Consider the following 24,743-nt stretch of genomic DNA (forward strand, 5'->3'; position numbering starts at 1 on the left):
ACGACCAGGGTCCACTTATCTCACACACACTGACTAACTTCACCGTGTTGCAAAATACTGAATTACAAGAACTTGACAACAGCTGCAAAAATGCAGAGAGACAGATGTTTGTCCCCATTGCAACAAAACACGCATCGCCAAACAAGTTCAACACACTGGCCGAATAATCGGCCTCGTCGCCCTAATCACACACACACGGTCAATCAAATCATTAGGCCCTTTATTAAAAATTACTGCTTCATTTGCAGTCAACTTGTGCTCTGGTTCCGTTGGGTCTGGAAGGCATCTGTTCACACGTGTCAGGCGGTGGCCTCTGTCCTGCACAAATACCAGCATTCTCAGAACGGTAAAACACAGTAAATCAGTTTTGCTCAGCACCGCTCACAGACGCAACTTGTCACTTCAGTTCTCTCTCCAGCTGGTTGCGGTCGGTGAACTTTACTCCGTCGACTTCAGCCAGAAACAGTTGCATCACTGAAGTTAACGGGGGGGATATGGGGTGGAGGGGGGTGTTAACGGTCCACCTGGCTGCCCTTCTCGCTCAGCCCACTCACTGTACCCGCCTGCGTAGTGCCGCGCCCTGCCAACACACACACACACACACACACACACACACACACACACACACACACACCCGTTAGAGAGCAGACTAAGGCAGGCATTACTACAGTAAGAACAAGAGCACTGCGATAAGAACGTGAGCGCTGCACACCACACTTCTCCCTGCTGCAGTACCGACAGGCCACCGCAGCGCGTACCTGGCGAAGCCCAGGCCGTGGGCGACGTGGAGGGCTGTGGTGCTCCGGCGCCCCGTCTGGCAATGGAACACAATGTTGTCGTCCTCATTGTGGGGAGCGTCCACCTCGAAGCGCTTCTCAAAGTCTCGGGGGCTCATTCTGAGAGCCTCTTCAAGGTCCCCCACTGGGTTCAGAGGAACAGAGGCATCAGTAAGAGTGGACAGGCAGGTAAACACACTTACTGCTTTCTCATAGTAGGCACGAATAGTTCAGCAGCAGCAAGTGCATCTTCAGTCGTTTCACTTCCACATGTTTAGGAACAACCAGCAGAAGCATGCGTGCGCGTACACACGCGCGTACACACACGCAACTCGCCTCAAGCACCTCTTTGGACCAAGGGAGGAAACCCTCCTGAACCGGGCAGAACACGCAGTCTCTACGCAGACCGGGCCAAGATCGAACCCTCGTCCAAACACAGAGCCCAAGCGTTACCCGCTGTGCCGCCCCGAACGCGGACACGTGGACAGGACTGCGTAAGAAACTCAAACGCAGAGCGTCACTTGGGGATGTTTCACTCACACGGGATGTTAGCGGAACCCGGGATGCGTCCCGCCTGGAACTCGTCTGGACCGCGAACGTCAAAGAGCTGGACGCTGCCGCTGGACAGCATGACCTTCAGCTGCTCGTAGGTCACCACAAAGTCTGGGAGGACAGAGCAAAACTAAGAACAAAAGCAAAGTGCACCGATGTAGCGCGATGGACACAACCGCGCAAAATGAACAACTCGACACACACTTGCACAGAGAAGGGAACTCGAAGCACACGCACACACACAAAATCCACAGCTGAGCTCAGTCCAGATGAGACATGGATACAAGGAAGACCGATTGTGAAGGCTCAGTGACATGGAAGAGACGATGAGCACCAGAACACACAATCAATCAGAGTGCAGCTCTTCACAGAACACACTCTTCCAGTGCAGTCCGCTTTCTGTTAGGTGTGTGTGTGTGTCTCCATGACCCATGTGGAAGAACCGAGACACTCAGGTGTTTTGACCAAACTGGTCCCTCCTGATGAGGAACGGTTCAGTTTCACTCTGAGCGCAGCTTAGACTTTTAACACTGAAAAGTGATCGTTTTGTCTTAGAGCTTCATTCATTTTGTCCCGATCGAGGAGAAAAAAAAAAAAAAAAAAAAAAAAAAAAAAGTTTTACTTACTACAAACTGAGCTGCGCTTAGTTGACTCACAATAACTACGAGAAAAGAGGAGGAAAAGCAGCACAAACCAGAGGATTTCACGTCTCGGCAGGGGATCCGCGGAATGGATGGATGGATGGATGGATGGATGACAAGGTGGCGCAGCGGGGACTCACCCTTTTCATCCTCCGCTCCAAAGCGCACGTCGTTCCGCAGACACACTACTCTCTCCGTCTGCATCGGTCTGTTTACCGTATTATATACGCCCATATGGCATATATATATTATATATTCACACGCGAGACACACACAGGTAGGTAGCTCGCGAGCCCGTACCTGCGCGCAGCTCCCGCAACACCGCCGCCGAGGTCTTGACGCCGCACGTTCCGCCGAGCGACGAGCCGCAAAACTCGGCCGCGAGCAGCGCAGCCCTCCGCAGAAGCAGCATGAGCAGCAGATGCGCTACGAACATTGCGGCCGCGCACCTGGCAGAAACACACCTGCTGCTGTTAGAAGGTTTAATAAGCGCTGCTCGTTCCGCGGACAATAGCGCGTCGGCGCCCCCTGCTGTTTCCAGGCCAAATTGCACAGCATCAGGTAACTTTGCCAACTTCTCCCCACTGCCGCCTCTCAAGACTCACCTTTAAAGCGTTTTAACTCGCTCCAAACAGATGTGAAAGCGTTCCTTTGCCGACGAGGTGAACGGCAACGAATGATTAAATGGTGTTTCGTAATTCCGGAAACGTCAACCCTTGGGTGTGTGTGTGTGGTGCTTAACTCACCCTTGTCCTTCACCGGTGACGATGCAAACCAATCGCTGTGAGCCTGGAGCTCATCGCTGAGCGCACTGGCGATGAGTAACGCAGAGCTCGGAACGGACCAAGCGGGAGGGGGAAACGGTGTTCCCTTTTGTCACAAGCCCGACTCTGTGCCTAATGACATTTCTCTGTGACCTCATGTATTAGTTAGAAACTTTTCGCAATAGGTGGAGGGATGTTATCCGCGACTGATTATGCAGAGTCCCCAGTCAATGGCATTGAAGAGATGCATCTGCCCGCTCTGGGAAAAGTGGTTCGCTCTCACGGAACCATATTAATTCGCCCGGTGCGCATGCGCGTCTTGCGAGCCGTTAAGCGAGGGTGGAGCCAACGTGCCGCTGGGCGGAGCGGGACGCCACTGCCGACGTGCAGAACGTCTGCGATGAGGTGAGAAAGTGACGAAGGGGTCGGACTGACGGCGACTCATCTGTCACGAGAACAGCGCGAGGCACGTACGGTGTGACGTCATGCATCCGCTTCTCTCTGTGATCCGCCCGTCTGGACAGCTGTGCCTTCAGTGTTAGGACGACGGACGGTGACGGCACGCGGAGCTGTCTGTGAGGACACACACACACACACACACACACACACACACACACACACACTCCCCCACCCACCCTTACCACTACCGCCCTGGATTCCTTGCACTGTGACAGATTCTGAAGTCCCTCACCAATGCTGTGTCCCTGTACCCCCGCCCGCCCCCCCGCAGACGAAACCTCACGCGGAGCTCCAAGCTGAAAGGAAGCTCAAGTCTTCACTGCCAAGTCTTTCAGAAGGCAGGTGGTTGCCGGAACCCACTTCTTCATAAAGGCGGACTTGACCCTCACTTGGGGACACTCGCACGCCAACACGCGCTTTCGGGCACGGAATTTCTTTGGGGCACCATGGACAGGGGACACCCAGCAGTCCAAAAGCACACAGTCACACACCTAAGCGTTCAGGGCGTGGAAATGTCCTGCATGGACGAGATCCAAGGTCCCTCTACGACACATCTCCTGCCTTGCTTCTGTCCAGGAGAGGAAAGAATAATTCCGAAAGGTATGCTTTGTACAAAAGGTGCATCACTCAGACTGTTAGTTTGAAAAGGCCTTGAAAGTATATGGCTTCCCTATATGTTTAAGCCCAAAATATCTCCCATTGCATCATTTTATAGATTTTTGCTCATTTTCATGGTTGATGCCAGTAATTGTGAAGTTGACTGTAGTGTTAATACACTATCAATTTTCACAAATGTTTGGCAGTACAAATAGAGGTGCTTTCGAAATGTCCTTGGATGTTCAGCTAGACTATTTACTTTGGTCAATGGTATCAGTTAAAACCTGACAAAGACCAGCCATCAGTATTTTACGATCCACTGATCAGCACGCTGGAGAGATACAAATGGAAATCGCGGAAATGTCGAATGGCAACTGCTCTCGTTGGTGCAGGTCCACGAGGGTGGCGAGGAGCGTATTCACCTGCGTGTCTACAAGATGCTGGCCCACGCTGGGGGGAAATTGCAGCTGACAGTGTGCAGACCCACAAGACCCAGGAAGACCCCACTGAATCCTTCCGATGGCCCAGCATTCCCTGCAGGCCAAGATCCCCCACAAACCGTTCTGGCAGCTGTTAATCGCCTGGTTTTTTTTTAGTATAAGTCAAAATATCCACCATATCATGCATTAACAAGACAGTTTTTCTATTGCTGTATGTGCAATAAAGTAGGGGACAAGTGTTGGGGACAACTTTGTTCTTTTGAACTCAAGTGTGGCTTCATAATCAAAACGAAAGTTTCTGTGCTTTGGGACAAACACCCAGTTCACCCCCCCAAGTACCAGTTATTCACTGAGCTTGTGTGCTTTCAAAGGCAGCAGCAGCACAGTTCAAGAAGAGGGTTTGTGACTTGACATCTCTAGTGTGAAATCCTTGCACGGATAAAGTGTGCAGTGGATGTTATTTAGAACTTTAAAATAACTCACCTGGCAAATGAGGTCCCTCAGCTGCAGTTTCTGGAGCAAATCTATGATCTGGCACTTCAGATTCTTTATTCTGTGGTGTCTTTGTGCACAAGGTTCAGTAAGTTGCTGGGGGGGGGGTCCCGAGGGCATGCATTTGCTGCCCTGACAACCTGAAGGAAGAAGTCTAGCCTACATTAAGACAGAATGTCATTGTACAAAGAGCATTTAATCTACATACCTCAACGGCCAAAGCAGAATGGATTTCCATCTGCATAGCAGGTCTATACATACGTAGTTCCGTGTGTGTGTGTGTGTGTGTAAAATACCTGGAGAGCTGAAATGCAAAGGTGTTTGCTTATCCCAACAACTGAGATGGAGCCTGTGTGGTAAATACTGTACTGTATTGGACTCTCTGTTCCAGGAATGCTCAGAGTAACCGATTCACTGCTTTTTCTCTGGTTCCCAGACTGCTCCCAAGTGCTGCTACAGGCTATTCAGTGACTTTTCTGGAGCCCAAAGAATTTGGCGGAGGACTGCGGGAGGCTGACTTTTTCACCCCACACTATGCCATTCCATCCAGATGAATGTGAGTCAGTAACCCTAACCCTAAATGGATCGTGAGCAGCATTTTGTAAAAGAGAGAAGAGGGTGCAGAACGGCAGCATGACACACCAAATGGGTAACAAAAGAAAGTGTACAATACCAGAACAATGCACACAACATATGGAAAATGGAACACAAGGAAATGTAGAATACACAGTGGGCAACACTGTACCATGTCTCTCTCCAAATGAGCTGCACCAGGAAGCATCTCACAGTAGTGAATCATTTACTTGGTTCAAATTTTAATACACTCCAATAGTAGTATCTCTCAATTTCCAAGAGCCTAGGTCCTTGTCTTTGAGTAACAAATACTAAAATGGCAAAGTAGTCCTCTATGGCAAGTTGGGGCTCTCTGACCAGAGTTGAAGCAGAGGTGAGTCTTGTAAGTACAAGTGGGGGGTGCATGTTGGAACCCTCTGAAGTTACAACATCCGGTCACAAGCTCCATAACCATACCAATAAGTTGTACCACTGGAAAACACTTCATTTTTTTTTTAAAAAAATCTTGTTTTTCGTACAATGTTTTTCTCTTCATACGAAAAGAGATGAAAGACAGACAGGGCATTAAACAGGGGAGACTCCAGCCCTTCCTGCACATCAGAGGTACTGTGGCTCTGCAGGCGAGACGGTGCAGCGGATGGGGCTTCCAGCTGGTGATGGTCCGAGGTCATGGCTCATTTCCAGTTCACGAGCAGGTGCCATGCAGACTTGCAGCACATCTCATGGAACCCCACGGAGCCCTCATTGAACCTTTGGGGGACTGTAGTGAATTCGGCACCTCTCTCTGAACACCTGAGGGACAAGTCAACCACAGAGGGTCAGATAGGCGCAGTCCTGGGTCCCAACGAAAACAGAAGAGTTGGGGTAATGAGTCAAGCACTGAAACTTTTACCTTTAGACTTCGATCATTAACCACTTCTTCAACATTCAGTTCTGACTGCATTAGTTTTAACTGGAACAGGAAAGGAATAGCAGTTCTATTAGAAGCCAGAGAATAAGGACAGGAGAGAGCTTTACAGCCCAGTTACATGTACATACATATCCTAAGTGGAAAAATACCTCAGTATTTATTGCTATTTTTAACAATGTTTCAGGAAAATAAACACTCACGAATAAACCTTCCATTTGTTTTATTTGGTCATTTTATTTTTCACTGGTGGTACGTTCAGGTGTGGGTTTGAATCCTACTCAGTCTATGTGGAGTTTGTTCTCACCATGTGTATGCATGTTTCCCGTGGGTGCTTTAGATTCCTCCCACAGCCCAAACATGTTTCAGGTGAACTGGTAATTCTAAATTGTCCACAGTGTCTTACACTGCTCAGCAGTATAAATAGGAGAATGATTGTGGGGAGTCGGGAGAAGCGTATCTAGCACGGTAAGTCACTTTGGAGAGACATCTGCTAATCACTGTACATTATTTTGTGGGGGAGAAATCCACCTGCTAAACATATACTGTAAAAGCATGTGCAAGTCTCCAAATTTCTGGAGTCATGGAAGCATGCGGTGGCCCACACATTACCTTTGTTTGTTCCTTCCTGAGTTGCTTGATGAGTGTCAAGTTGTCGCTGTCCTTCGCTCTCTCCTCGCGCAGCTGGCTCACTACCGCTGATGTCTGGGCTATGCAAGTCTTGATCGCCTTATCCCTGCTCATGTGGGCCCCTATTAGCTGCAGCAGACAAACAGTATAAGTTCAGAGCTGAACAAAAGCAATTACGCACTCTACCTTTGGGGATCTGGATCAAACCAAAGACCCAGATCTGATCTGTGAAGCACGACAACTCCTAGAGCAGACACATATTTTAGAGTGGTTACAGTACAAATGTAGAGCAAGTCTTTCCGATCTGCTATTGTGAGGGAACAGGCTAGTCTACAAACTATCACGTTACACATGTGTCTGGATCTGTCTTTGTGTACACTTGTTGGTTTCAGGCAGCTGCAAACACCCAAACAAACAGACAGACTCACACTCACAGACCCACTGACTGAAAGAACCACTCACAGACTCATAGAGCTCCTTGCAGGTCTCTGTGGCATCCACCTTGCCTTTGAAGGAGGCAGTGGGGACAGTTGTGTTAAGAGCGTGGACAATCCTGTCGTCAATGGTGCGCATCACCTTTAGCACCTCCTGATGGATACACAGTTGGGGGAGCCCATTGGTTACAAGATACAGACAAACGGGACAGTAACTGGTCCAGGAGAAAGGATTAAGGACTTGTGTGTAAAGAATTTTTAAAAAGATCTGCTTGAGGCTGTTGCCATAACATGACTCTCTACACCAAAGCTGTGATCTCTGTTTCTGGCAACACACACTAAGGATTTCTACACATCAACAGCACCTGCAGACTTCATGCAGAAAACTTCCACAAAGGGAAGGCAATCAGTAAAGTGTCGAAGCACCAGTCCACAAAGGCGTTTAATCTGAACGCCTGCAATAATACGTTTGTTACAAATAAAACTATTAAAAATATGGTTCTTTTGATGTTTTCTGCTCTTTCTTTGAGAGAACAGTTTATGGTGCTTATTGTTGCGGAATACGGATATCATGACACATGGCTGACCCCTGTTGTTTTGCTGCCTTATGGAAACGTATCCTTTTATATCCCTTCTTACTGTTGAATTTACCTATTCTTTGCATAAAATTGACAGTGGGCAAATTGGTTCTAGATTGTCAATATATGTATTGTCTTTGTCAGTGTTTACTACAGTGTTAAGTGTGTGTATGTGTACTGATTTCTACTTGTATAAGACTCTACTGTACCGTGCCCCACTAACAGCTCTTTTGACTGTGACACAGAAGATGGCAGAAAAGGAATATAACATTTTACATTTGTTAAGATGATGTTTTTGTCCAGGGCAGCTTGCAGTGTTGAGGTATCAGCAGCTGTTTGCCCATCTGCACAGCAGGGTAATTTTTAGATGTTTTAATTGTGTTTCTTGTAATGCTATGGTGATGGGAGACACTTATAAACATGGACAGTAACTGCTTCCTCAAAGTCAAGGGCAGGATCACTTGCCTCTTCATATGTGGTATCTGCTGTTACAAGGATATAACAACTTTAGTAGTGTGTTAACAGCCCACAAACCTTACTCACCAAGGTGACTTACTCTGCTAGATACACTACTTACAATGGGTCACTCATCCATACATCAGTGAAATGCACTCTCTCTGTCGCTTACACACTATGGCTGAAGCTGAACAGCATGTCTTTGGACTGTGGTAGGAAACTCACGCAGACACGGGGAGAACATGCAAACTCCACACAGGCTGAGCAGGAATCGAACCCATGTCCTCTCGCACCACCCAGGCGCTGTGAGACTTAAAATAAGACTAATTTGTTCCCAGGTCTCCTGTAGTAAAACACGCAGTGCAGGCGGAATGCAGATGCGGTAGAGAAAAGGGGGCGAGGTCAAGGACCAGGTAGAAGAAACGTACCAGCCGTTGTCCACAATTTATATATATAAAAGAAGGCAAACTGATCACTGGGTCAAGGCTTGCCCCTTTCACAGAAGTCAGGGAGAACTTTACCTCGTTCTCAAGTTACACCCTTTACCTTGAATAATCCTTGTGGGGGTGAACGTGTTACTGAACAGGGTGAGGACTGAGACACATCAGTGGTGCAGGCTACCGTCCAACTGCTTCTCCTTCTTCTCACCTTTATCTCACACTTAAGGTAGGAGGTGCCAAACTGCCTTTCCTTGTAGGTGCCGGTGCCGGTGCCAACCTGTGCTCTGCTCACCGCGCTGACTTTCTGGACGCTCCTTTGTCTTACTACCACTGTACAGTGACGCCAAAATGTACTACAACCCAGACTAAATAACCAACCGTTAATGGCAGCATTAGGTGATTGTAAAAACATAAATGGTTACCTTTCAGATTGCAGGAACCCATTCTGGTTGCTCTTTTTAGATGCAGCTACAGTCATTTGAAAGCCAGGATCTGTGTCAGTCTGTTGATCAGTACTTTAAAGCAACGCGAACATCACTGTGTCTCTGTGCCCAAGACGTGTATTTATTGATTCTGCCGACGTGCCGTGATGCAAATATAATACAAACAGTCCCCAAAGGTTCTTCGCTCCTTCCCTCCTTCCCTGCGTGTGGTTGTGCACCCCGTCGCTCCGGCATAACTCCTTCCCGATGGAGCCTCAGGACTAAGGCCGGGACCACAACAGCAGGAGAACAAGCAAGGAGGGCCGGGGACAAAAGAAAGACAATCTAATTGAACGTTACGTACCCGGTAACCCGCCAACAACAGCACAAATAATTTTCTTAACTTAAGTTTACGGGAGTTCAGCGTCACAAAGACTCTGCAACGACTTCAAGTCGACCGTCTAGAATCATGCCTCAAACGTGAAGTCTCCTGTGAGGCGCTTCCCTCCCGGTCAAACTCCTTCCTCGCTCTTCTTCCGACTCCGAGCGCCGAAGACCCCGCGACGTGGACGTCGTCGAACCCGAGTAGTTAAGCCTAGTTAAGTTAAGGGTCACTCGTTGTCGTGTTTCAAAGACACGTGTTTAAAAACCTGACCGCCGACCTCGGAAAATTGTTTTGTAAGCTAATGGAATTGTCTGCTGTCAAACCAGCACGCGAAAGTTCATTTAAAGTTACCATTTTACCTGAAACATTGAAAAGTCCTCACAGTTGAGACTTTCGCCGGGCGCCGTCATGCTGCACGTGCGGGGTCCTTGCTGTTGTAACGCGCGAATAGGAGACCGGAGCAAATCCTGAATAAAAACACTGGGGGAAACGGCATGATCCACACACACATTTCTGAACCGCTCGTCCCATACGGGGTTGCGGGGAACCGGAGCCTACCCGGCAACTCAGGGCGCAAGGCCGAAGGGGGAGGGGACATACCCAGGACGGGACGCCAGTCCATCGCAAGGCACCCCAAGCGGGACTCGAACCCCAGACCCACCGGAGAGCAGGACCCGGTCCAACCCACTGCGCCACTGCGCCCCCCGCATATGATCCACATGTGATTAAATTTCGGATCGTGTTTGAGTATTACAAAGCAAAATGAAATTAGCACAGAGCAGCAGAAAACAAACAATTAAAAAAATATATAGAATCAGCTATCGCAACCTAAATGATTGCAAGCCTAAGACATCGCAACAAGTTCATTCGGCTTTATTAAATTCAGCTTGTTCGATTTGTTCGACCACACCGAAAAACTGGATTTTTATTTCACATGCAACTGTAAAACTAATACAGTTCTCTGGAGTATGTAAGTTTGATGTCGGTCTCTACAACACCTTCCAGCGGCGTTGACGTACCACTGGTTTTAAGTAAGGCGTTTACCTCGGCCTCCTGCATAGCGGTGCGGGGTCCATCGCTGAACGACCTGTGTGTTTCATAACGCAGCGAGCGGCTCCTGTGCTTCCAAAGCGGCCGAGACTCCGCGCAGTTCGGTCGTCCGCCAGGTTTCGTATAGGTTCGGGAAGTCTGTGAGCAACCCCGTAAAGATGATTCGTTGCGCCATGAACAGATCCCGCACTGCCATGGGGACGCTTATAGGTCAGTGGCTGCTTCCTGCTTTCCTCCACACTTGTTGTTGTTTGCTGTGTTTATATTATATTCGCGCTCGACGCCGCCATGTTCGCCTCACTGAGTCCTGCGAGCGGAGCGGCGGAGACTCGACGAGTTGCGCTCCGGTTCGCTCTTGTGCCGCAGGGCCGTTAGTCAGTGTAGCTGAGTCTTTAGCTTTTCAACTTCTCAACTGCTAGTAGTACTGGTCCATCAGTCCGCCCGAGACACGACAGATAGTTTACACACAGTGAAGTAAGGTCCTAAGTAAGTTAATAAAAGAGTGCATTGATTTTGTGTGTGTGTGTGTTTGAGAGCTCTCTTGATTTCCCAGCTGTACAGTGTCAGACACACACACATCATCTCCTCTCCAGATACGGAAAGTAGGTGTTAAATATCTTCTGCCGAGTAGTAGCTGTTCACATCTGTTCCTGCTACAGAAATATCTCCAAGTGTGTGTGTGTGCGTGAGAGAGAGAAGGTGTCGTCAGTGTGACAGATACACTGTTCATGAAACACACACCGATGAGGCACAACAATGATTGAGCACCGAGGCGGGAGGTGAAGTGTGAATAACACTGATTCTCGGTTCAGTGCTACCTGACAACAGGTGGGATATATATATTGGGCAGCAAATGAACAGTCGCTCGTTGAATCTGATGTGTTGGGAGCAGGAGAAACGGACAAACGTGAGGATGTGAGCGACTTTGACGAGCAAGGGCCAGATTGTGACGGCCGGACGGCTGACTGCTCAGAGCATCATCTCCAAGACGGCAGGTCTCGGTCGGTATCTACCCAAAGTGGTCCAAGGAAGGAGAACCGGTGAAGCGGCGACGGGGTCGTGGGCGCCCGAGGCTCACTGATGCGTGTGGGGAGCGAAGGCTAGTCCGTCCGGTCCGATCCCACAGAAGATCCCACAAGTTGCCGAAAACCCTCAAAAGGTGTCAGAACGCGCAGCGCAGCGCAGCAGCTTCCTGCGTGCGGGGCAGTGTATCCACACACCGGTCAGAGTGCCCACGCTGACCCCCGTCCAGCGCCGTCCGGCGCCAACAGTGGGCACGTGAACGTCAGAACTGGACCGTGGAGCCCGGATCCTTAAAGGACCTGCTGCTGTCTCACAGCGCCTGGGTGCTGCGAGAGGACGTGGGTTCTACGCGCGCTCAGTCTGCGTGGAGTTTGCATGTTCTCCCCGTGTCTGCGTGGGTTTCCTCCGGGTGCTCTGGTTTCCTCCCGCACTCCAAACACATGCTGTTGAGTTCCCCCATAGTGTGTGAGTGTCACAGAGTGAGTATGTTTCACTGATGCATGCATGAGTGACCCAGTCTAACTAGTGTATCTAGCAGTGTAAGTTACTGCCGTGAATAAGGTGTGTGGGCTCATAACACTACAGCATCCATTAGAAGTTGCTTTGGACGAAAGCGTCTGCTAAGTGAATAAATGTAAATGTATTAGGCAGGTGGTTTTAATGTTCTGGCTCATCGGTGCACAAAAATACATTGACTGATCTTGTGTTTCCTGTGACGACGCACGTTGTAGAATGAATTGATAGTTTTCCTCCTGAGAACAAACACGGTGTTCCTTCACCTTTGTTTATGTTCCTGATGATTGGCTCACCTGCTCTCACCGTGAATTTAAAGCTGCATCACGGTGACTTGAGTTTCCAGGACTAGTTGGCTGAGTGAAAGGAAGGCGTGGTCCACAGGTGATCATCTCACACGCAAACAGAAAGATCGCTAAGACCTCGGTGCTGAGAGAAGTATGACCTCATATATTCTGGTTGCTTTATACAAAATGCCTCTTACTATATGGCTTTTCAATGTTTACAGGGTGGTTGTTTGTCTAGGCTGCGAAATATTTTTGCATGCGGGTGCCAGTGATGATAATCAGTTATACGCTCAGCTTCAGCAGATGGTGCTCAATATAAGTGAGTGTTGAAATAATGACAGTAATCTAGTGTGGGAAGGGACCCTGTTCAAGGACACAAACAGTACAGTGTACAGTGGTACATCACATGGCCCAGTAACATGACAAACATGCCGAGGTACACACATTCATTATGTCACTCATGCTATGAATGCAAAAATATTAAATTGTGTATACTCGGCATATTTGAACCGTAAAATGCACTTGTTGGATGATGTAGTTTGGTGGAAGACTGTAGGTTCGTATTGTGTGACTGAATGTGGTTGGTGTGTGTGCTGCAGGTTCTCACACACGCTCTCGCCCGCAGCTCGGTGCCGCCCACAGGCCCCTCAGACTGGGGGCAGGAGGCAACTGTGCATCAAGCCACAGGAGGAAGGGTCCAAGGGGCAGCCCAGCGTCCCCCTGGCCAAGGCTTCTGGTAACAGCGGCGCCTACCCAGCATGCCCCAAGGGCACTCGCAGCTCGTGTCCGCACATCACGTGTTCTCACGCCGTTGCACAGCTGTTCTGTTCAGTGATGTCACACTTCTTGCTATGACAGCAGGGTCACCTGAGTGTGACCCCCACTCCCCAAAAAAAGGCCATTATGAGTATTGGAGGTTAGTGTCTCCAAACGCCATGTTACCATCATATATGTCTGTTATTTGCTCTGTTTCCTGACTCGGGGGGAGGAATCTAATTTTTCCTGCCTAACTTTTTTTGGAAAGGGTCGGTGTGCTTGACAGCATTTCATCTTTTGTACAAAAGGTCACATTTGCTTGAAAGTGTCTGGCAGTCGTCGTGGTCATGGCTGTCGTCATAAGTCATTGTCACAATCCAGCTCCAAGTGTAGCTGCTCCTCGAGGAAACGCCAGAAGATTTGAAGGTGTTTGGTGCATCTGATTGCCTTCTGTTCCAGAAATAGTGCCCTCATTTTCTAGCTAATTGACATAAGCCTATATTGTTCACCTAAGTCCTTTCCTGGGAGGGGGAAGCAAGAAGTGACACCAAATTCGAGGGTGTGTGTGTGTGTGTGTGATGATGATGATAAATGTGGTAAATCTCAGGGCTCCACAGTCAGACTTCTGAGCTTCTCTGCTGTCACCAGAGATGGTCATGTGACCAGGCACCATAACCCTCTTAGCCTCCTAACTTTTTTTAACCCATGAAACAGTTGGTAGTTTGCTGGTTAGAGCCGTTGGCTTTCGATCTAAAGGTCACGGGTTTGAATCCCACCTCCTGCTGTGGTACTTTTCAGCTCACTTGCTCCAGTAAAATGACTCAGCTGTACAAATGTTGCTTTGTGACAAAGTAATTTATGATCCCAGCATATGCAGTCTTGATGGCATCCTTCGCTCATGTTCGTACTGGGAAAATGGTAATGCAAGCTTTTGCTATACATGTCCTGAACAGAAGCTTTTCTCCAAAGTAAAGCAGAAGAGTTCACTCATTTTTTATGCTTTTACTTTGTACTGATCCATTTGCTGTTGTAGTCCAGTGTCTCCCTCCTCAAGGGCCACCTGCCTGCTCCTTATTGGAGCGACTTTGTCCCTTGTTGGCGGAGCTCTGCTGACCTTTTTGCAGTGCTGGTGAGACTGAGCGTTCTATTACTTATCACTTTGTCTTTGTGCACATTTACCCTACAGCACAGGCTACGCACCGCATCCCTGGCTACAGACCCTCAGACTTTGATAAGAAAATCCTTGTCTGGTCTGGCCGCTTCAAATCAGAGGATCAGATTCCAGAGATGGTCTCGTAAGTGTCAGCATCCTGTTTACACCATGTGTCCTCTGCCTCCCTAAACCCAACTGGCTCACACTGTCACGTGACTGTCTGGGCCCCACACATACACACACACACACTCGCTTGTTCCCACTTCTAACCGCTTGCCCTTGTCAGGGTCACAGCAGTCCAAGGCTTCTCTCAGCATCACTGGATATTTGAGTAGGAGAGGTATGCCCTGGCTGGGGTGCCACACACTACTTAGCTGTATATATCATTATACCTGTACTGGGAGGTGATTTGGTAACTGTGTTCGTGGGTGGCAGCATGGTGGCAGAGCAGGTAGCGCTGCTGCCTCGCAGCACTCGGGCTGTTCTGCAGTAGGTCCTAATGCAGCTCAGTCTGTGTAAAGTTTACGTGTTCTCCCTGTGTGTGTCTGGCCTGGGGTGTCCTGCTCTGGTTTCCTCTCACAGTTCAAAGATATGCTTTCCAGGTGAATTGGCAACATTAAATTGCCTGTAGTGTGTGCCTGTATGAGTTACAGTGTGTGTATGGTGCCCCTGCAATGGTCTGGCCTCCTACCATAGGACCCAGCGATTCCAGGATAGGCTCAGGACCACCACAACCCTGACTAAAAGAAATGGTTAACAAAAGTGAGCGAGCATTGTTGAGTTGATGTGGGAGTAGAAAATGTTTGGTCCTAGCAAGGTATGTTGGCCATACAGCAACAGCACATTATTTGCATATATAATTAAGGTGTGTGTGTGTGTGTGTGTGTTCATGAAAGCTGCTTACCAGGCCTTTAAGCAGTGTGCTCTCTTTGGCAGGATTGAGATGATTGACATGGCCAGGAACAGGGTGAGGGTGAAGGCTTGTTACGTCATGATATTTGCAACCATCGTTGCTTGCGTGTGTATGGTCGTCTTGGGCAAACAGGTATGTCGCATGACACACTTGCTGAGGAAGCTGTGTGTGTATTACGTAGTGTGTATAAACATTGATTAGCAGATTGTCAAAATATTAGTTTCACTTAGAATAGTGTATTGTTTACTCCCTCATGACTCTGGTCTCAGTCAAAAAGCACCTTGGCCACTTTCTGCCCTTGTGTGTGTGTGTGTGTGTGTGTGTGTGTGTGTGTGTGCGCGTGTGTGTCAGGCAGCAGCAAGGAAGGAGTCTCTGACGACCTGGAACTTGGAGAAGAAAGCACGCTGGCGTGAGGAAGCTCAGCAGCAGGCTGATATAACCCTGGCTAGTGGGAAGACGCAGTGAAACCTCACCTTCCCATCTCAGATCACATCTGTTGTGGTGTTGGTTAGAGTGCCACCTCTAGGCCACAGCAGGCAGGTGAAGGTACAGTTCTATGTGTCTCAGCATCCAGCATTTGCTACCTGCAAATCAAGTAACCTTTGCAGCAGTTGTAGATAAAAGTACCCAGTGAGCTTTCAGATGTTTTATATGTAATGTCATTTGTTGGCTGTAATTCTAGTAAACAGTTTCTCACCTGAATGATTGTACAAATTGTTGTTCCTGTTTCTTAAAGCTGTGATGATGGCACAAAGGGAACAAACTGTCAGGTGTCCAGGTTTAGCACTCCTTGTCCTGTATTTCAGCTATATGTATACATTATACAAGAAATAAATACACAAAGGTCTTAAGTGCTCTGTTCCATGAATTATCCATGTAAACAGTGGCTGCTTAAGGCACTTTATCAAACTGTTGGGAGAAGACAGAATATAGCTGTTCAAGGAGCATATTTCTTTTGGGGAAACATCTCAGATGAAAGACCTTTCCTACACATCTAACTGTTCTACAGTAAAACGGGAGACTGAGATGAGGCCCTTTTTGGCAAACACACGCCATCCACACAGACTACATGCTAAGTGCATCTTGTCCGACAACTGAGAAGTAGCCAGCAGAGCTGTGTATAAAGTATGGTTCCATCCACCTCCATGTGAATAAAAGCTGAACCAATTTAATACAAAAATATAGCATCTTTCTACAACTTTAAATCCATTATTGACATGTTGCAACTTCCAATGGATGATTGTCTGATGCATAGAAAAGGTCCCTGTTGCTGAAGAACAGCTTCCATTTAACCCATGAAACTATATCTTTGCACAGACCTGATCACCAGCTGTCCCTGTTTTTTCAAAAATGGGTGTTAGTGAGTAGTCTGACTTATGTGCTTAGAGTACAGCGCACTACTGCAGCCAGCCTGAGATTACACACTAGGATCTGACAGTACATTTCTTCTACATTATCATGACTTGTGTAGTTTAGTGTTGCAAAATCAGACCTTCACTACTACCTTGGGCTTGTCCGCACCACCATTCATGTGGAACTCAAAGTACATTCCTTACCTGCTAGAACTTGTAATGCAAAGAAGTTTAAGGAAGGGGTGTGGGGCTGTGTGCTGTGATGAGGTTAGAGATAATGACCAAATCAAGTCTAGCTTCATGAAACAGCATTTATGCAAATGGAATAACAAATTACATTAACACAGTCTCAATAGAAGAGTATTGAACATAGTCTTTCATTCTGGAAGAAAAGTGATGTAAAAAAAAAAAAAAAACTAAGCTGGTAAACAATTTTGTATTTTAAGATTAGCTAAGAAAGTTACTTATTTTTCAAGTTTAATTTTAATTTTCCCACCTTGATTTCTGAATGAGAATATGGCACCTTAGGTATTCACAGATCCAACCCAGAAATGCAAATAAAACAAATTAACCAAAACCCTCGTTTCCTGAGCCTGTTCCCCTCTGAAAGGAGCATGCAGGCATGTGCCCCCAGTCTCAGTGCAGGAGAGGTGCTGCCCCTCCAGTCACGGGCTGGATGCTCTGGGTCACGGTTAGGCTTGAGTGCCCATAGCCAACACAGCTGCTCCATCTTCACAGGGGTGGAGCATCAACAGGCTCCTCTTACCATGTCTGCAACTACCTCAAGTGTCCTAACATCTGGTGCAGTGTCCAACTGTTGCAGGTGTAACCTGAACTCCTTAATGCAGACCCCTTGAGGCAGCAATCAATTCTCCAGCAAAGGCTCAGCCCCTCTTCTTTCAAAGGGTGGGATGATAGCATTTGGCATCCCTTCTGTAGTGGAGCTTTGGGGAGGCAAACCGAAGGGATAGGAAAGCAGAGCAATGAGCAGCCACTGTTGACAGGTTAGGATGAGGAACCAGGAGGGTTGTGCTTGTAGTTCAAAGGCTTGAATCATTCAACTCCCTGACTGGATCAGTCTCTCAACTCCTAAAAATGCTGCCATAATGGAATGAACAAGTTTCTGGAACTTCCAAGTGCGTCTGCCTCTCCTGTACCTGGCTACATGCTTGTCTTGTCAGTCTTAGTGGAGCCGAGGCAGATGAGTTCCCAGTATTCCCTTGTGAGGGTCAGGCAAGCAGATGTCTATTTAAGGAGTCCTGTAAATGGAATAATGCAGAGCAATCTTCAAGTGATAATGTGCCAGAAGGTCCTGCAAGTCCCGCCCACAGCTCTTGTTCCATCACAAATTCAGAACCGAAGCCTCCTTCATTGCAGCCAATAGGTCACCAGTGGAGTTTAAAATACTAAAGGGGAAAAAAAAGGCTTAAAGAAAAGAGGAGTCTGTATATGGAAATGTATAGAGACATCTGTGCGTTTGCCTTCATTCGAAGTCTATGTCCAACAACCAGACAGGAAATACATCCTTGGGCATCAGAGTCAGGTCAGCGATTACATCTGTTGACAAACAGGATGTCACTGCAAGGCAGTCTGCTTGGGAGCGAGTATGAGCATTGTCTGGCGGTTCCATTAGAAATATCAGGTTTGTGGTCCCACTGTCTGGAAGGACACGTGAACAGGGATAGTGTCGTGCACGTGCCAGCTGACGGTATAGGGGGACTTTGTGATGATGCAGCTCAAAATGAAGATGAATAAAAAGCTTTCATATCGGTAGAGACTGCGTGCAATGAGTCGATGAACATGTTCCTATAATTAGCAGTTTTTAATAATTACGATAATTATTAAATCTCTCTCCGGGAGTGCCTGGGGTCCTTCCCTGCCCTGCACAGCAGTGGGGCCATGCTGGGGGATGCCAATCTGACAGACGGGGGGCCTATATCATAGCTGGAAGCCCTCCATGGGAGCCTCGCACTGTGAAAACAAGAACTGCTGCTGTTGCAGGTCAACAGGCGGAGCTAGAACAGGGTCTTCATCATCCGGGCTGAAGTAGCGTTCAATCAGGTCAAATGCCTTCTGATAGATCTCCTGGTTCTCGTGGCCCTGCAGGAACTCCATTTTGTCCAGACCTGGAGGAACAAGACCACACTGGTTGAGAACATACAAATACACCAGTGAAGTGAAAGGATTGAGCCTAGTTTCCTGCAGCTCAGTACAGAGAAGTGTAAAACATGAGTCCAGCAGGTGCTTAGAATGAGGGTCTACTCAAGGGTTGGTAGCTTGAGACCGTACCGTAAGCCTCCTCGATATGGGCACAGTATGGGTTCATGCCCCCAGTCCGCTTAGCATCTTGCTCGCCTTGACGTAGTATGTTCTCCAGCCCATTTAGAGCCACCTGCACAATCTTGGCATCCATAACTGTCAGGAGGTCACACAGGGGTTTAATGCAACCCAGATCCACCAAGTACCTGTAGGGGACAATACAGGTATACAGCTGCTCACTTAGCATCATACTGGCAAACCAATTAAACATCTCACATTGCTTTGCTGCCTGAATAAGTTCTATAACAGCAATAAGGGATTAAGGGTATCAGACCCATCACCTAGATCCTACCTGATCTGTTCAGCAGATCCACCGGAGGTGGCATTGGTGACGGCCCAGGCAGCCTCCTTCCTGGTGCGGAACTCTGCCACCTGCAGGATGTGAATAAGACTGGGCAGCAGGTTTGCGTCGATGACCATCTGCAGAAGCATCATCCATTTAAAATAAAAATAAAAAATGTAAATAATCTGGACTACAAACAGACATACGCACAGTGCTGTGTGTATGCGTAACTGTGCTGGTGTTTGTACACATTCATGGAGGGAACAAGCATGCACAACATTTAGGAGAATATAGTTGAGATCCCCGTTTCAAATTTAATTTGCCTAATGGATTTATAGTTACACTTAATGCAAGGTACACATTGACCTGTATCTGAGCACGGTTGCCTGCTGTGATGTTGGAGATGGTCCAGCAGGCTTCCTTTTTGATGGACTCCTTGGGGCTGTTCAGCAAATGCAAGAGACTTTGGAGGGCAGAGCAATTCAGGATCACCTACAGAGCACATACACACACACAGCTTAAAACGCTGAGCGCAGGTGTGAGTGCATCTCAAAACGGGCAGAGAGTCAATACCTGAGTCTGCAGGTCATCTCCAGTGACAATGTTTCCAACAGCTCGCAGGGCAGGCGAGACAACTTTGTAGTCAGTGTGCCTGCAATAATAAAACAGAGACACACCAAGGTAAGCACACAAAAGTACTAACGTGATGTAACAAACAGGTGTATACCCCCTCCATTGGCTCAAACAGCTGCTAAGATGACCCCTGTCCACCAAAAACCCTGACTTACATGAGCAGCTCCACCAGCCTCCGACACACTCCTGAGTCAATTACAGCCTGAATCTTGTCATTGGGACCATCTGACAGGTAGGACAGAGCCCAGCAGGCATCAGCCAAGATGTCCGTGTCATTGACAAATAGCAGCCAAGAGAGTACGCTGAGACACGGGGACACCTGGGGAAAGCAGTAGAGGCCACATTCACACCTGTCTTCACAAAAAGGCGGTCACAGGTGATTGATTATCCAAAGTCTTGCTGTTAGCGAAAGCTGTAGCACTCCTGTTGAAAAGCCACGATGCCTTCATTGAACACCACTTTTACAAACTGTTAGTGATATAAACCCACACATTCAATTTGCAAAACTAGCAGACTGACTTTGTTCTTGTGGGCTGCAGGAATGACAATGTCCACTCCATCACTGAAATCTGCAAGTGGCAAATGCCTCTCAGCTTCCTGTGACTGACTGACTGTGGAACACAGGGGTGAGGTGTGTTACCTTGGCAAAGTCTGGAGGTGGGTTCTTCCCTCTGCACAGGTTAGACAGAGCCCACACGGCATTTCTCATCATTGTCAAACGGTTCTGTTTGGCCAGCAACCTGAGGAAAGAAATTCAGTTCACACACAGTAAATAAAGGTACCCTCTGCAAGCACTTCCAATGAACACACACAGAGGATGCACAAACACCTACAGGTCAGAACTCACTGCAAGAGGGAGGGGAGGATGTTGCAGTCCACTACAAAGTCTCGACACTCTGTGCTGTCACCCGCAATGTTTCCAAGGGCCCAGACCGCCTGCAACGCACAGCACACTGAGGTACTTGAAGGGACACTTTAAAGACTATGTTACAGTCTGCGTGAATTCATTTACCTTCTACTACTTGTACAAACAGGCCTGCACTCTCTCAAGGGAATGCTTTTTCCATCTTTATTGAATCAGAATAAATATAACTGTGCAGCCTGTCCATGCTATACCAGAAGCATGGTAAAGGTGGAAGATCAAAGCAGATCAAGGGGGTTAAGAGCCCCCAGTGACTGCTAGCTGTTCGTAATGAGCCACGATATCAAACAGAGCTCAACTTTCTTCACATGACGTTAGCAGTGAGTGAGATAAACATAGGGGCGGAGCTGAAGTGCAGGAGGGGGAGGCCTTCCAAGTGGATCACTCACCCTTCTCAAAGTAACAGAAGCAGGGATTCAAAGTTTCCTCCCTTTTCTCACAACTGCTTTCTCATCCACTGCCTGAGCAGCATCAAACCCCACTGTTTCTGACCTCCTTAGCGGTTGGTTTTGCAACTGAACAAAACAGATCCTCTGGAATTCTCAGACATGTGGCACGAGGAAGTGACATCACCACAGCGAGACCAAGGTCACAATTACAATGGGCAGCAGCAGAAGGCCCACCTGCTCTTGGACATCCTCAAAATCAGAGCTGAGCATCTCAATGAAGATGGGAACAGCACCAGCATGGATGACCACACGGGTCTGGTGGGATGTCCCAGAGGCAATGTTGGTCAAGACCCATGCTGCCTCAAACTGCAGGAAAAAAAAAAAAAAGAAAAGGAAAAAAAAAAAAAAAAAAGCTTGTCACCTGGGGGCATGACACTAAACATCACCTACAATGAAACCCAAACCAGGGCTGGGGTTGCAGAAGTGGGATAATATTTGGTGCTGCTGAAGCTGATGAGTCCCTGCAGGATTTTGTGAACAACAGCTAAAGTGTACTTTGTGTGTCTCCACAGGGATGTAGTCTGTGATTGATAGGGCAAAAGTAACATGGCACAGGGGCTGTAAAGAGCCAAAGGAACAGCACCAGCAGGTACAAGGTCTACAGCTACCTGAAGAGTGCAGTTCTCCTGCCTCTTGAGGAACTCCACAAAGCGCTCCACCACACCTGGAGTGGCAATGACCTCATCAATAGGAGGGTTGGGCTCTATGGGAAAGGCACACCCCCAGGTTAGCTATTGCCATGGCTGTGCTCCCCTTACATTTACCATAGTGTCACACTCCTGTTGCCATATCCTTTTAAATTTCTACAGCACAGAGAGAAAGGAAAGTGTCAGATGACTGGCAGGTGAGGCATAGATTAAAGAGCAGGGTGTATTGGACCCCTACCTTTAGACAGGAGCTTACGGAAGCGCTGGGTCCCCATCAGCTGCTGCTCAGGTGCACTGGAGAAGATCATCTGGATCATCTCCTCTGAGATCACACCAGTCTTGTGGGAGAGAATACAATGACACTGGAGTCTAATGGCTTGTGTGCAACCCGTACATGTACATTTATTCATTTTTTCCCCCTCCCTTACCGTTATTAGGTCCATATTATTGGCATGGCATTCCAGATATCCACTGTCTGACATCTCATCTTCATCTGGAACTCCCTCCTCTGACACCCCAACATTCCTCCGCTTGAGTAGCTGGGCATGAAGAAATTACACTGACCCTGAGCCACATCAGCCTTCAGCATCAGGGTTTCCCTGCATTGCTGATTCAGCATGGCAGCACCACAGACCCCAGACATCGATATTCTCCATAAATGCTGTGCTATCACAACATTTTTTTTAAAGTAGATAAAAACAATTAATGGTTTCCACAAAGCCCCACATGCACACTCCTAGGCCTAAGTAAGAAAATACAAGAGATTGTTATTTTATCACCATGCAATAACACACCAGCTCCTCATGTTAAAAAAAAATTTACTCAGATGTTTGTAAGATAAAATATATAAAGAGGCTGGAAAATGTTTAATTGCATTTTCTTCACCATGCAAATTCTCAAAATGCTGTATTTTATTATGTTGATTGGCAATAAAAACAACTCAGACTGAACAAGAACGTGAGACTAACTTCATCAAGCTTGCTTCCTTGGTGTTTACAACTCACTACTGTTGTACAGCTCAGTGTTGATGAATAACTACATGAGGACGGTTGCAGTACATAGAATAAATGTCAACAACTGGCACTGAGCAGCGCTTTGTGAAGATTATTTTTATTTTCAGTCATTTTTAATGCAGTAATTTTAATATAGTTTGAAGTTAATGAATTTTTTTAAAATGAATACAGCACATTTCTTAGCTGATGAACACTGAAACACACTTGTGTGATGAATTGGTCAGTGGCACTGAATGAGAAATGACCTTTTTGTTATTTGAAATAAGTATAAATTTAAATGGAATGTAAAATTAAATTTAAAACAGTATTACACTGTGATAAAAAGGTGTCACACGAAGGGTGTACCCTGCCTCACACATGAAGACCCTTCACACTGGACAAGCAGTTATTGATACAGATGTTGATGGATGAAAGTGTTACAGGGTTTTTCCAGCTTTGATTTTCACAGAACCTACCCCACTAATAAGTGAAAGACATATGCATTATTCAGCTTTAACTGATTGAGATTTTCTGGTAAAACAGACTTTAGAGTTAAAAGCATATCAAGTTAAAAACAGAGTTCCAAGCCCGGTTGTGTAGGCAAGTTGAGGACCAGTAGGAGTGTCAGCTAAATAAGAAGCAAGGCCATCCTCTGCCGTTCGACCAGCTGCAGTCCTTCACTGCAATTCAGTAACTATCAAGTCCTGAACTGTAGGCAGTAACATAATTAATAAATTTAAAAGTTATTCAGAAGTAATTCTGAAGACTTCATATGTGTGAGGGATGAAGGTGGAAATGTACCCAAATTCTGCCCTCCTGGACACCCCAAAAATATCCAGTTGTGTGTAGATTGACTAGAAGGACCACAGAAGGCGTCTGACTTTGCTGCGGTGCTCATGAAACCATTCCCGAGTTCGTGGAAGAGTAAAGAGAGAGCGTCTCTCCGGGCTCTTCCCTTTCCCCCCATGTATCAGTGCGCTGCCCTGACTGGACACCGCAGCTTCTTCTCACCTGTTCGTCCTTCTTCTGTTTACGCAGCTGAACTCCCTCCTCTTCCCGTCGTCTCCTCATCTCATCCGTGTTCAGCGACTTATTCTTGTAGCTTTTCAGCCGCACGTGGTCCTTTCCCAGACTCATCTTCCAAACTGAAGACACACACAGAGTCAGCGGTCCAGCATCACTTAGCACATATTTCAAAACATCAGAGTCCTACATCAGTCTGCAAGGCCACCCAGAGAGACCAAGAAAACACACAAACACACACACAGACCAGAGAGAAGTAAGTGAGAGCCCGAAGTTCAAGGTGGAACAGCACAGCAAGGGCCACACTGACCTTTCTGTCAATCTTCGACCTGTGTGAGGAGTGCGAGGCCTAAGCAGCTTAGACTAAGGCTCAGTCTTCACACTCTCGACTCCACTCCTCCCTGAAGGCAAATTCAAATTGAGGAAACGTTCGAGTTTTTTTTTTTTTTTTTTCTACCGTCCAGCTTCGTTCCCACATACATCTAACAGCTAACGTTACCGTTACGAGCACGTCAGTCCGTCAGGCCAGCAGAGCTGCTCTCACTCACTCTTGTCTTGAGTCGCTGGTCTCAGTCACTTCGCATGACTGACCGTTCCCAGCGTGAGCGCGCAACACACATAACACACATGACCCACCTGGACAGAGTGACCGCGAACGCTGCCGTGACCACAACAACGCCGGACACTGACCTGTCCAATTATCCTCCTTTCGACGTCCCTGCTCGTCTACTTCGATTTAGGCCACCACTACCTCAACGGCCGCCGGTGTACTACTGCGCATGCACCTACATCCTCGCCCGCCGCAGACGCGTCACTGCGCATGTCATCCTCTTTGAAAGTCTGCAGCGGCGCATGCGCCACCGCCCGCCGTGGCGCTCGGGT

At 47.6% G+C, this 24,743-nt stretch overlaps 4 protein-coding genes and 1 pseudogene across 7 annotated transcripts; 2 read left to right on the plus strand and 3 right to left on the minus strand.

Moving 5' to 3' along the window:
- Positions 1-190: 190 nt before the first annotated feature.
- Positions 191-2,665, minus strand: LOC108939614 (thiosulfate:glutathione sulfurtransferase). 3 transcript variants are annotated; one of them, XM_018761056.2, is made up of 5 exons: positions 2,575-2,665; positions 2,270-2,418; positions 1,317-1,439; positions 759-921; positions 191-580 (listed from the first exon to the last, which is right to left on the minus strand). In XM_018761056.2, the coding sequence occupies exons 2-5, from the start codon at positions 2,403-2,405 to the stop codon at positions 481-483; spliced, it is 522 nt and encodes a 173-aa protein (XP_018616572.2). In that variant the 5' UTR covers positions 2,406-2,418; positions 2,575-2,665; the 3' UTR covers positions 191-480. The 3 variants fall into 3 exon arrangements, with proteins under 3 accessions (XP_018616572.2, XP_018616573.2, XP_029104560.1); XM_018761057.2 differs by having other exon boundaries at positions 2,270-2,433; positions 2,575-2,651; XM_029248727.1 differs by lacking the exon at positions 2,575-2,665 and having other exon boundaries at positions 2,270-2,564.
- Positions 2,666-3,066: 401 nt separating this feature from the next.
- LOC108939537 (cystatin-B-like) lies at positions 3,067-4,556 on the plus strand (annotated as a pseudogene).
- Positions 4,557-5,501: 945 nt separating this feature from the next.
- mix23 (mitochondrial matrix import factor 23) lies at positions 5,502-10,074 on the minus strand. Its single transcript, XM_018761060.2, has 5 exons — positions 9,906-10,074; positions 7,294-7,419; positions 6,814-6,960; positions 6,187-6,246; positions 5,502-6,086 (listed from the first exon to the last, which is right to left on the minus strand). The coding sequence occupies exons 1-5, from the start codon at positions 9,954-9,956 to the stop codon at positions 6,036-6,038; spliced, it is 435 nt and encodes a 144-aa protein (XP_018616576.2). The 5' UTR covers positions 9,957-10,074; the 3' UTR covers positions 5,502-6,035.
- Positions 10,075-10,590: 516 nt separating this feature from the next.
- On the plus strand, positions 10,591-16,092 carry fam162a (family with sequence similarity 162 member A). Its single transcript, XM_018761058.1, has 5 exons — positions 10,591-10,806; positions 13,045-13,155; positions 14,362-14,470; positions 15,265-15,373; positions 15,593-16,092. The coding sequence occupies exons 1-5, from the start codon at positions 10,755-10,757 to the stop codon at positions 15,704-15,706; spliced, it is 495 nt and encodes a 164-aa protein (XP_018616574.1). The 5' UTR covers positions 10,591-10,754; the 3' UTR covers positions 15,707-16,092.
- Positions 16,093-16,163: 71 nt separating this feature from the next.
- kpna1 (karyopherin alpha 1 (importin alpha 5)) lies at positions 16,164-24,729 on the minus strand. 2 transcript variants are annotated; one of them, XM_018761054.2, is made up of 15 exons: positions 24,552-24,680; positions 24,172-24,262; positions 23,850-23,983; positions 22,275-22,385; positions 22,085-22,184; positions 21,808-21,902; positions 21,374-21,505; positions 20,676-20,764; positions 20,469-20,568; positions 19,984-20,147; positions 19,769-19,847; positions 19,562-19,687; positions 19,205-19,332; positions 18,883-19,058; positions 16,164-18,719 (listed from the first exon to the last, which is right to left on the minus strand). In XM_018761054.2, exons 3-15 carry the CDS (start codon positions 23,973-23,975, stop codon positions 18,532-18,534), a joined length of 1,614 nt encoding a protein of 537 aa, XP_018616570.1. In that variant the 5' UTR covers positions 23,976-23,983; positions 24,172-24,262; positions 24,552-24,680; the 3' UTR covers positions 16,164-18,531. The 2 variants fall into 2 exon arrangements, with proteins under 2 accessions (XP_018616570.1, XP_018616571.1); XM_018761055.2 differs by lacking the exon at positions 24,172-24,262 and having other exon boundaries at positions 18,532-18,719; positions 24,552-24,729.
- Between the last annotated feature and the right edge of the window lie 14 nt (positions 24,730-24,743).

Source organism: Scleropages formosus, chromosome 24 (genome assembly GCF_900964775.1).
Source record: "Scleropages formosus chromosome 24, fSclFor1.1, whole genome shotgun sequence".
Lineage (NCBI taxonomy): Eukaryota > Metazoa > Chordata > Actinopteri > Osteoglossiformes > Osteoglossidae > Scleropages > Scleropages formosus.

What these genes read in the sequence shown, in the direction of transcription:
- LOC108939614 (XM_018761056.2), bottom strand. Translation starts at nt 2,405, where the DNA reads ATGTTCGTAGCGCATCTGCTGCTCATGCTGCTTCTGCGGAGGGCTGCG. An exon ending in GTTGCGGGAGCTGCGCGCAG is followed by an intron (nt 1,440 to 2,269) that starts GTACGGGCTCGC and finishes CTGTCCTCCCAG; the next exon opens with ACTTTGTGGTGACCTACGAG. An exon ending in GGGTTCCGCTAACATCCCGT is followed by an intron (nt 922 to 1,316) that starts GTGAGTGAAACA and finishes CTCTGAACCCAG; the next exon opens with TGGGGGACCTTGAAGAGGCT.
- mix23 (XM_018761060.2), bottom strand. Translation starts at nt 9,956, where the DNA reads ATGACGGCGCCCGGCGAAAGTCTCAACTGTGAGGACTTTTCAATGTTT. An exon ending in AGGACTTTTCAATGTTTCAG is followed by an intron (nt 7,420 to 9,905) that starts GTAAAATGGTAA and finishes TGTATCCATCAG; the next exon opens with GAGGTGCTAAAGGTGATGCG. An exon ending in TCAGGAAGGAACAAACAAAG is followed by an intron (nt 6,247 to 6,813) that starts GTAATGTGTGGG and finishes TTCCTGTTCCAG; the next exon opens with TTAAAACTAATGCAGTCAGA.
- fam162a (XM_018761058.1), top strand. Translation starts at nt 10,755, where the DNA reads ATGATTCGTTGCGCCATGAACAGATCCCGCACTGCCATGGGGACGCTT. An exon ending in TGCCATGGGGACGCTTATAG is followed by an intron (nt 10,807 to 13,044) that starts GTCAGTGGCTGC and finishes TCTCGCCCGCAG; the next exon opens with CTCGGTGCCGCCCACAGGCC. An exon ending in TGGTCGTCTTGGGCAAACAG is followed by an intron (nt 15,374 to 15,592) that starts GTATGTCGCATG and finishes CGTGTGTGTCAG; the next exon opens with GCAGCAGCAAGGAAGGAGTC.
- kpna1 (XM_018761054.2), bottom strand. Translation starts at nt 23,975, where the DNA reads ATGAGTCTGGGAAAGGACCACGTGCGGCTGAAAAGCTACAAGAATAAG. An exon ending in GCAACCGTGCTCAGATACAG is followed by an intron (nt 19,333 to 19,561) that starts GTCAATGTGTAC and finishes ATGCTTCTGCAG; the next exon opens with ATGGTCATCGACGCAAACCT. An exon ending in GGATCTGCTGAACAGATCAG is followed by an intron (nt 19,059 to 19,204) that starts GTAGGATCTAGG and finishes TGTCCCCTACAG; the next exon opens with GTACTTGGTGGATCTGGGTT.